The sequence below is a fragment of the Leptosomus discolor genome, chromosome 2 (genome assembly GCF_034619465.1).
Source record: "Leptosomus discolor isolate bLepDis1 chromosome 2, bLepDis1.hap2, whole genome shotgun sequence".
NCBI lineage: Eukaryota > Metazoa > Chordata > Aves > Leptosomiformes > Leptosomidae > Leptosomus > Leptosomus discolor.
In genome coordinates, this window is record NC_141392.1 from 24,772,782 (window position 1) to 24,783,298 (window position 10,517).

The 10,517-nt window shown below is 37.5% G+C and overlaps 1 protein-coding gene across 1 annotated transcript in view; it reads right to left on the bottom strand.

Moving 5' to 3' along the window:
* Positions 1-2,989: 2,989 nt before the first annotated feature.
* Positions 2,990-10,517, bottom strand: part of PSME4 (proteasome activator subunit 4) — a 69,514-nt gene continuing 61,986 nt past the window's right edge. The window contains exons 44-47 of the mRNA XM_086482273.1: positions 7,832-7,994; positions 6,360-6,493; positions 5,249-5,387; positions 2,990-4,599 (exon numbers count right to left, since the gene is read on the bottom strand). Of these exons, the coding sequence (XP_086338399.1) occupies positions 5,253-5,387; positions 6,360-6,493; positions 7,832-7,994 (432 nt within the window). The 3' untranslated portion in view covers positions 2,990-4,599; positions 5,249-5,252. The remainder of the gene's footprint in view (positions 4,600-5,248; positions 5,388-6,359; positions 6,494-7,831; positions 7,995-10,517) is intronic.

The following is a 10,517-nucleotide window of genomic DNA, read 5'->3' on the forward strand; positions in this document are numbered from 1 at the left end:
GTTTGCAAGCCATTTTTTTTTACAATGGTGTCGAGTTTTGCAGATATTTATCACAAGAAAACGGAAATTAATTTTAACTGTGGAAACCTGCCCCCACCTCAGCCTAAGAACAGTACCTTGCCATTTTAACAAAAGAGGTGTAATAGAAAAAAACTGGAAGAGTAAAAGGGGAAATTAACCCAGAAAAATAGAAATAAAAGTCAAAAGAGAATAAATAAAAGCTTTTAACTGATACTCTTAATAGAACCCTTTCTGGCTGGGTAAACTCACCTAGGCTTCTGCCTAGACTTATTGATATTCTGACTACACTTACTGCTAAAACAGATTTATTTGGGTTGCTGTTCTTTTTCCTAAGTATGCCAACCGGAAATGACTGGACTTCGTATTTCTCGTATTTCCCAGTACCCCTCACTATTCCCCAAGGGAAGTGGGTGTCCAGCTCCAAACTCTAGCAACAAAATCTGCTCAGGTAATCTATGCAAAATACCTGCAGCAGTGATGGTACTAAGAGCCCAAGCAGGGAAAGCAGGCTCAACTTCCACAAGCCTTTTGTGGAAAAAGTAATTTAATCTATAATTAGAAAAGGACCATGGCCAGCAAGGCTCCCTCTCCTTTTCACTCTTTGAAAAAGCCTGTCTTGTTAGGATGCAGCCAATTCCCCTAAGCACTGTGCTCTAATCCATCAGAAATCAAAGATAATTTTGCTAATAGTCTTTGTAGGCAACAGTCTAAGCTTTTGTCTGTGCTGAGAGAACTCTTGACTCAAGACTGCTTTACTAAGAGTCACTCTCCTTCCCAGGGAGAGAATACTAACATTTTTCCTCTCACCTCAGGGACTTTCCCTTCTAAATATCTCTTAATAGCTCTGAGAAGCACCTGTTGACCAAGAGAGAGAAAGAAACCTCAGTGCAAACCAATTACAAGTTGCTTGTAATGCATCTGCATTGCCTTAAAATAGCTTAGCAATATTCTTCATCTTCCATGCAGTTTAATTTTCTTTTGTAATCAAACCTTCAGTAGACTGAAATTACTGTTTCCCTGGTGCCCCAGGCACCTCGCTGGATTAACCACCACAAACCTTCTCCCTGGAGCATGGTTACCTCTAGCCTCTGAACTGCCTTCCAGTTACAGCAACAAATTAGCTGGTAATTCACAGCAGAAAATCTTGCAAGGACAACGTTCAGCAAGACTTTCTACTGGTAAGTTGGGGTTTTTTCCCTTTTACATTTTACCAGATTACTGTGTTTTCCACAGCACAGGGGAAAAGGAAGCTGAAGTCTCTGCTACAGGATTCCAGGAAGTCTGAAGCTGTGGAAGAAAGTGCAAGACCAAACAGAATGTGGTATGCTGGGGATGCCTGACGAGACATCATCCCTGTGTACCAAGCACAGGATGCCCAGCAGCCTGGTAAAGAAGTAAAAAGGATAAAAGGGCAGATATATGGACATAAAAGGAATACAGTCATAATACACTGTATCAGAAATAATGACCTTCATACCTTTTCCTCTTTCATTTAAAAAAAAAAATCCATACACAAATTAGCTCAACTTGTCCATAACACAATCCGCCAGTGTCAGATCTGGGGTGCCACCCAAAAGCACAAGTTAAAGTCTTATTCACCTACTTGATAGTTTTCTTACACATTTTTATCAAAATAAGCATCATGTCTCTGCTGTGATTTCAGCAGGTTTTCACATGCACAAATATACCCAACTTGGTTATGGAAAAAAGGGAGATTGCTTCACTTAATACGCTACCAAAATAGCCACTGAACAGTAAGTGACTGCAACTCTAGCAAAAAAAACCCCAAAAACCACAAACCAAAAAAAACCCCAGCAAATGAATTCTGCCTGATGCCATTGCCATTCTTTGGTGCTTCAAACAGTGGTGGTCACCGAGATTATTTGTGCAGACTGACATGTGGTCACTAAGGCTGTCAAGGCTACCAGACCATCTCCAAGATTTTTTTCCATCTCCCTAACTGTTCAAGGGGAAAAAATTCTCTCTTCTCATGCTAGAAATGTCTCCCTCTCCAGACTGAGGTATTGTAGTTGTTTCATCTCTGAGGCTTTAGGGAAGAGATAGCATGAGACAAAGTGATGGAAAGCTCAGAACTCATTACCTGCATAAATACTGCTTGGGGAAAGTTAGGGAATAAAAGTAGCAATGGAGTTGTGGTATTTGATGAAGTACTCTAAATTGTTCCTACATTCTCAGAACAGGAGACTAACAATCTTTTTCCCACAAAAAGTCCATTAGTACAAGTTCGTTCACACTACCATAGGTTTATTTTATCCTATAGAACTGTACTTGAATAGGTACTCTATTTTCTGGAAGATCTGTTTGGACCAAGTAATTTATTGCTGATTTAAACCACTATTGTGAATTAATACCACCTACTTATGTGCCATCCTAGCTCTGACTACAGAATGATTCCCTACAGAGTGCTGGATCCTCAACATCGCAACCAATTCCAGTTACACTTTGACTACAGATATCTAAGAAAAGAAACTCCCAACTGCAATAAAAAGCAGCAGAGCTGGATCCTATAGTTAGCTGCCCTTAAGTGTGGGCACAATGGCCCATATCATATCTGCTCCATCAGTTCATCGGCCAACACATAACTTTAAAGATGATCCTCTGCAGCAAATACTTTCCATTACTTTTAAAGGTTTTTTTAATTCTATCAGCAAAACTCCCTCCACTTCAAACTAGTTTCTCCAATTTTAAGTGTACTTCTCAGAAGTTAATGTTTTTTTTTTTTTTTGCAAGCCTCACCAAGTACAAGGTATTTTTATGTAAATATAAAAGCTAGTTTCCCAACCATTAGAACTAGATCTTTAATTAATCCTTAATGTTGCCTTAACTCACTGCCAAATCCCACAATAAACACATGCCTCATACAAAAAGCTCAAAAGCACAGTAAAAAACCTTTAGTTACGGTCTCAAAATAAGAAATTTCTGCTTTAGAAATACAAAAGAATGCAGATGTTATAAACAGTCCATTTATTGGATCTTAAACTACGTACACAATTGAAATAATAATTTTGGCACTACGCTATACAGTGGTTACATCTGTGTGCTGACACTCATTAAACACTGCACCAGGAACACCGCTGTGCTTTGAAGTTTGGAATGAGTCACACACTCAGCAGGTAGATCACTCAAAATGTATCAGTGCTCCTGTAGGGTTGCATGAAAGTTGAAACACACACCAGTTTATGAATTATTTCAATGTACCTCACATTCTATGAATGTATCACACGAGAATATGTGATGTCAGCATTTAGAGATGGCCACAAGTGTCACATTAAAATTTGAATAAGACATAGTAATAATGAGATACAAGAAAACCAAAACAAAACCTCTGCCTTTCAGACATGAAGAGATATTTTGTTAAAGAAAATAATTTAAAAAACTAATAATGGCATTTGATTTGATACAAAAGCCAGAACTACTACTGTATTAACATCTAAGTATGAATCTTTACAAATTAATCTCACAATGGTGTTATGTAAAAGGTTGCAAACTGTACAATGTTTTGTCAATGCAATGCCTCTACAATTTATACAGTCTTTTACAACTATGTAACACATATTAAACATGTTGTTAAATAGCCAATAGATACCAGTCTCTGAACAAAGCTGCAGGCAAAAAAATACAGAGCTTCCACAATCTTTGAACAAGATATGCTTGCTCAAACAGTGACAATCTTTATAAGAATATGCTGTTAAAAACAGTCAGCCATTCAGTGCCTTTTCACACGGTGCATACATTTCATTCTGTGAATTCAACTATCACTTGATAGTCCATAAATTCATATCTGTGGGCTCTAATTATGCTGAAACACCCATAGTCTTTCACCCTTAAAAATACGCAGATAATCATAGATTTTTATTCCACCCACACGTGGTCAAGCTATCTATGAAGACCTGGCCAGGCAGTAAGAGCTTTCACTCCCCACGTTTTGTCCTGCCATCATCTATACTGCACAGAGAAAATCGACTATTTACATTTTGACAAGGAGGGTACAAAAAGGCAATCCTGCCCTGAGGTGGACTGAATGATACAGAGCCCGTCACCTGATGGGCACTCGAATCCAAGTAGTGAAAAATAAACTCTGAGAAAGATAGGTTCCTGCTATTGTATACTGACTAAGAAGTTGCATCAACAGAATTGAAGAGCTTCACTGTGAATATTCTGGTTTGCAGCACACACTGGTTCTGCATATCTTTGATGTCGGAGACAGCTGGGAAGAAGGGTCAGAAAAAGAGGGTGAGAAATGTGCAGTGTAAGTCACCGTGTGCAGGAAAGCAGAAACAAGACTGATGTGTAATGCAGGCCAGAGAGAAAGGTCTTGCAATAAACTCACGATCAGGCTCTGCTAGCGCAGTTACGAGGAGACTGTGGGGCTCCCACAGCTGCTCCCTGGGGAGGTGAAATTCTTTTTGAATAGAACCAGGTCTTTATGTTTGTACTTAAAAGTGGTTTTGATTAGGCATCAGGATTTCCAACACAAAGTTTTGTATACAATAAATTTCTTTGAGTTTCCTTGATTTTGCAGAAAGGAATCCACATCCTCATTTTTCCAAGAGAAACCTGGAAAGAAAGAAGAAATAATTAAAAGAAAACATTATTGCCTTATGCTATCACCAAAGAACAAAATGAAAATATGAATTAAAACTTCTCTTGGAATACTGTCACAAAACATCACAATACAATAGAGACTTGAATCTTGTAGCGTAACAAAGAGAAACTCCAGGAATGGATTCACTCTTTGGGGACATGCCTGTGTGAAGAGACCTGGTAGCAAAGCCATAATGTGGAAGAGGAAACAGTTTGGTAGCAGCCATTCTCCATCATGAGATGTAGATATACCGGACTGGGTGGCAGGCTAAAGTCCTCAGAGGCATCAGAAGCACAAAGCAGCAATACCTTGCTGTTAGTGAAACTGCCAGGCATTTAAAAGGCAGCCAACTGGCAGGAAATGGAGAAAAAGAACATCAATATTCAAGAGAACAAGTGTGTCTTAGCAAAACACTAGTGCAATACAGGGACACAAAAAGATGGACAGTATTTAACCAAAACAATTCTGATCTTGAACAGAGCACTGGAGGTGCAAGGGATTTACATAGCATGTTCCCTGTGTTAGGGATTCCTCCCTACTCTCCATGCTAGGCTGGAGAGCTAGAGTGGGTTTCATTAGACTGAAGTTTCTATCAATTTATGTCAAAACAAATAATCTTACCTATCTATGCATAATAGCATGGTGAAACCAAGAGGTCAGTAAGCACTAGTAGCTGGTCATCTGTGAACTGCTGTTTATGCTCCTGCCAGTTGTCATGATGGGTCCTCCGGAAATTTGACAATGTTTTTTTCACAGTCATCTGCATAGCAGGCAATCAATATTGATCTGTATCAGTTATGGATTTAAGCTCCATGACAAAACAAACATTGAATACAACAAAAATAACTGCCGAGTAGAGTAAAGGTTAGAAGAGCTCTGGGGAATTCAGCCCAGTTCCCCAGTACTTTACTTTTTACAGTTCTGGTTAGTCTTTTGACCGGTGTCGCCACTCTGACATTCTTATAAAAAGGATTCTTTGACCTACAATTTTGAGCTTGAAAAAATTAATAGATTCTTATGAAGTATAAGGGAAATGTTTTTCCCCCTCTTCCTTTTCTTTGAGTAATTCAAACCAATGGTTTGGGTCTCAAAACATGAGAGTCGATGAATCACATAAGGTGCACAGAAAAAACAAATCAGAGGAAAACTTTCTTCTGTTATTAAAATAATTAAGATTGTTATTAAATTACAAAAAAAAAGTCCCATCAGTTCAGTTTTTTGATTCAGTAAAGCACACCATAACAAAGTTTGTTAAATCTGAGGAATTCTTCAGCCATAAGCTCACTACTCTGGTTAAAACAGCAAAGGTCAACAAAACTGAATAGACTGGGTTAAAAATAGTTAGAGGTAACTATTTCACTAGAAATTTGTTTCTAGGGCTGCTCATAAAACCTTGTTTTGAAAATTTCAGTGATTTTTTGGTTCAGGTTGATCTTGTCATGCACAAAAGTGACATTTTTAATTAAAAAAATACTACTTCCTCATTACAGATAAAGTTCTTGTAGCTTACAGTTTATGCTTTGAATTTGAAAGCAAGACCAGAACTACCACCAAAAAATATTTAAAAGCAGTCCATGACTTCAAATGTATTTGAAACCGTTTAATAAAATGCAGCATAAACGTATGTTTCTTAATAGCTTCCTATTTATTTCTAGGAAAGGGGAACTATGAATGAGTCCAGTATATTTTAGATGTGTTACATTAGATAGAAAAATTATAGAAGTATTTTTACCTCAATAGGCTGAGGATCATTAAGATGGGCACTGAGATCCATCAAGAGCTGTGGCATCCAGGTGGGTACATCATACGGACTTGACAAAATACACGCGCTCAGTCCTAGCACACCAGCGTGGCGTTTAACCAAGTCTGCAATTGCAGGACATTAATTTACATGTGGCAAGGTGCAACTGTCTTCTCCAAGACATTCCTCAACGACACAGTCAAACTTAAAACTGGTTATCAGTGAAAATAAGGCTATTTTCAACTGATGGGAATGACTGAAGAGAGCCTATATATTAAACAGAGGTGATCTAATAACATACTGACACTAATACTGACTTTTGACCCTGAATTAAAGAAAAAACAAAACCAAAAACCCCTGCCACAGTAGAAAGATCTCTAGCTTCTACAGAAAACCAGAGTTCCACAGACCATATAGTCAAACAAATTCATGTAAGTGTATGGATCTCCACATTGCTTATGCTTTCTTACACAGAAACACAGATTCATTCCCTGATTCTATCTTTCATTCCTAATGGAAGAATGTGTCAAAAAATTCATCTGCAACTGCTGTATACTTTACAAACATTTCAAATGAGATTTCTTCTCGCAAAGAATCTTTCTACTCAGTAAATAGCTCTGAACTACATTTCCACCATTCCCTATTTCTACACTCAGAATGTTTTTTCAAGTACCAGAACTATTTGACAATATGGAAACCCAGTCCTGGGTCAAATTAGTGTGACTCAGATACACTCAATGTTTGGTCAAAGCCAGAGCTAACTAAGGAGGTTTTTTGTTCTGTTTTTGGGTGGGGTTTTTTTGTTTTGGTTTGGTTTTTTTGGTTTTGTTTTGGTTTTTTTGTGTGGGTGGGTGGGTGTTGGTTTTTTTTTTTTTTAAGAATATAATCCCACACTGCTAACAAACAGAAGGTAAGGTGGGTAAGGAGTAAAATTATGCTGTGGTAATGAAGGAAGTTTATTTACTGAGGAAATATCTATCCCTCATCATCTGCATTCTTAACTACGTGAACTGTGCACGTGGGAAATGAAGAAATCTCTTTACAGTTAATTCTGGAAAAGCAATAAATTAGTTTGACATAGGAATATTACAGAAAAACATTATTTTCTTTTTTTGGTAGTAGTATATTCTTATTCATCATCTATGCTGTAAATCAAATTCTCAAAGCACTCAAGGATTAGGATCTGCACTACATACAGAGAAACAGACCATAAGGTACATAAGGGCAAGCGATTTGCCATTACGGTTTGTGAATGCTTAGGAAGGAAAAACGTTTGTATGGGCAACAGGCCTTACATTTCTCTGCGTGTATGGTAATTTTCTAAATACGGCTTCACCACAGGGCAAATCCTGTTCCATCTGGAGCGCTTGCAGAATAAACATTTAAATGTAGCACAAAATATTTATTTCTTCCTAACATGCTATCAACACGCACAGTTTTAGTCTCTGAAGCAATTTTCTTACCACCAGAAGGAATTGTATCCACCACTGAACCTAGGTCTCGCTTTCGTTTTTTTGGTAACCTCATCTTGCACAGCTGTTCAAAGTGGGTCTGCATGGGCCCATCCATAGTGAGAAAATTGCACTGTAGGAGACCACTCAGTGTGGTAGCAGCCATTTCTCTCACCTATAAGCAGAGACAGTACGTACCACAATTACTAAGCACACATGCATAGCAAGAAACAGGTATTTATGCTATTACTACCCTTTTAAGCACAGCCAGCTAGGCCAAGTTATCAAACTCTGCCCAAGAAAAAGTCTTTAAGATATTATCCTGTTATGTTATCATAGATCATAACCTACTAGTAGTTTACTATATGGCTCTTTACAAATTAATAAACATGGTTCTATTGCAATATAGAACTACCTTCACATAATTTGTCATAAAATGACCTACTACGCAAGCAAATATAATTTAACTCCACTGTCATGACATGTATCTCAGACTAGATTAGCTTTAGAAAGTCTAAACACAGACTTTGAATGCAAACTGGATGCACCACCCCAAATAATCAACCTGCTTTACAAAATTCATAATAGTCTGTCTATTAACATTAGTTTTACAAAGAAAAAAAAAAGTATACTTTATCCAAAAGCATTTAGTTTCCCCCTCAAATGTACATGGAAGCACCAGAATTGACAGAAGTAGAAGCACTTTTCAAAAGAAGGTAGACAGCACATTCGTGAGAAAAACCTGATTCTGTTCTACCCATAGCACAATAACTCTTTGAGAGATACAACAGATGCTGCGTTACTAAGCAATGACAACCAACTTCAGTGGTTTATGGTCAACAATTCAGCTCTATAATGCTCCAGCATTATTTACTTTGTGGTCCTGTGTTCTTTTCAGTACATGAATAAAAACAGAGTTCCAGGTTGGAAAAACATTTGGTAACACAAAACCCCCAAAGAACAAGACTAAACTCAGTTTTCATCTAATTGCGAAACCATTCAAAATACCGATCTCCTTTTCCTTTCCCTTTAAAACAGCCACAACACATCGTTAGCGGATTACAGGTAGAGACAACTCAGTCACTTGCTTTTAAAAGCAAGTATAACCCATCAGTATTACTAATTTATCTATTCAAATCTCCTAAATCCATGAAGTTACAGAACTATAAGACCATATTTAAATTGGAGTCCCTCCGAAACGCTTCCACTTTCAACAATTGCAAGCTGACAAAAACCTGCCAACATTCACAAACTTGAAAACCAAATCAACTTGTTGAAGCACTGATGGCAGTTGCCAGATTTTTGGTAAGTACATACTGTTACACATAACTGTAAACAGAACATTTGTCTATCTGGAGTACAAACACCTACCAACGCTCTGAATCCAATGCATCAGATTATAATAAATTATACCCTTGAACATAATGTTCTGAACCTCCACAAAGCAATAAGTATAGCTGCAAGTGCTGCAATAATTAAACATCATAAGGTAACAATAAGCTCTTGAGACTTCACTTCGTTCCATTTAAATTTCTACAACGTATTATTCAAACGTGATCTACTTTGTTAATAGCATGAAGAAGTACGAAGTGAAAGTCTGCCAGTATTGTTTATCAGCAATTTGTGAGTCTCTTAAGAACTAAGCTATTAAATGAAACATGACGTGCTAATGCAAGACCCAGAAGAGAAAGAAGCTTGGCTGTAAAGTGAACAAGCTCCCAAGTGAACTGTACTCATTTACATCACTATTTGCCGTATTAAAACCACTTTCATTTCTAAATTAATAATCTAACTAAAAGGAACACTTTGCTGCAATGAGCACCTAGAAGCAATGCCTTTAAAAATCACACATTACAAGCTAATCATTCATCACGTCTGACACTAAATAATTTACAGATCATCATGGTCACGTGACAACTTACAGAATACAAAAACTACAGAGTAGCAGCAGAGGAATACCTAACTGCAGGACTTGCAAGGGGCTACTTGTACAAAAAGAAAATATTGTCATTACTGTAATACTGCAGCCTAATATGAAAAATGTTTATCAAGACATGAGTGCTATATATTCAGTACACTGATTTATAAAAATATGAACATGTGAAGCACCTACCCAGATAGCTTCCTAGATCAAATTAGGGCTGAGAAAACTGTGATGCTTTCAGACTAACCTAACTATCACTTTAACAGTAACTCCAAGTTGAATATGGTCATTTTCACTTTTCCTCTACTTCTGAGTAAACAGAATTATTTAGTGCAAAACATGCTTTCCCAAACTCAAATCATTCCTGCAGCTCTCTCCACATGCCTATATGACATGAAAATTAGACCTGATGTTCAATGGTGGTTATGCTGCTGTACACAGAGACATTATCTTTCAGGACTCTATAATTTTTCCCTGTATCAGCTGCAGGGTCACATTAGCTTTTACATTCATAGCGTTCCACCAGCTCCATGATTCCTCTGACTTTCAGAAGGAGAATTGCCCACAATACCATTCAAGTACAGTTTTTTTCAATTCTAGAGACCTGTGCTCAAAGCTGGATGCATTCGATAAAGAATGAATGCATTCGAAAACACATTTGCATTCGATGCATGAAATTTGCATTTGATAGAAGCCAAACTGTCTTATGACCCACGTTCACTTTGTATTGCAGTCACATTGCTCTTTGACATCCAGTGTGGCCACTTGATATTC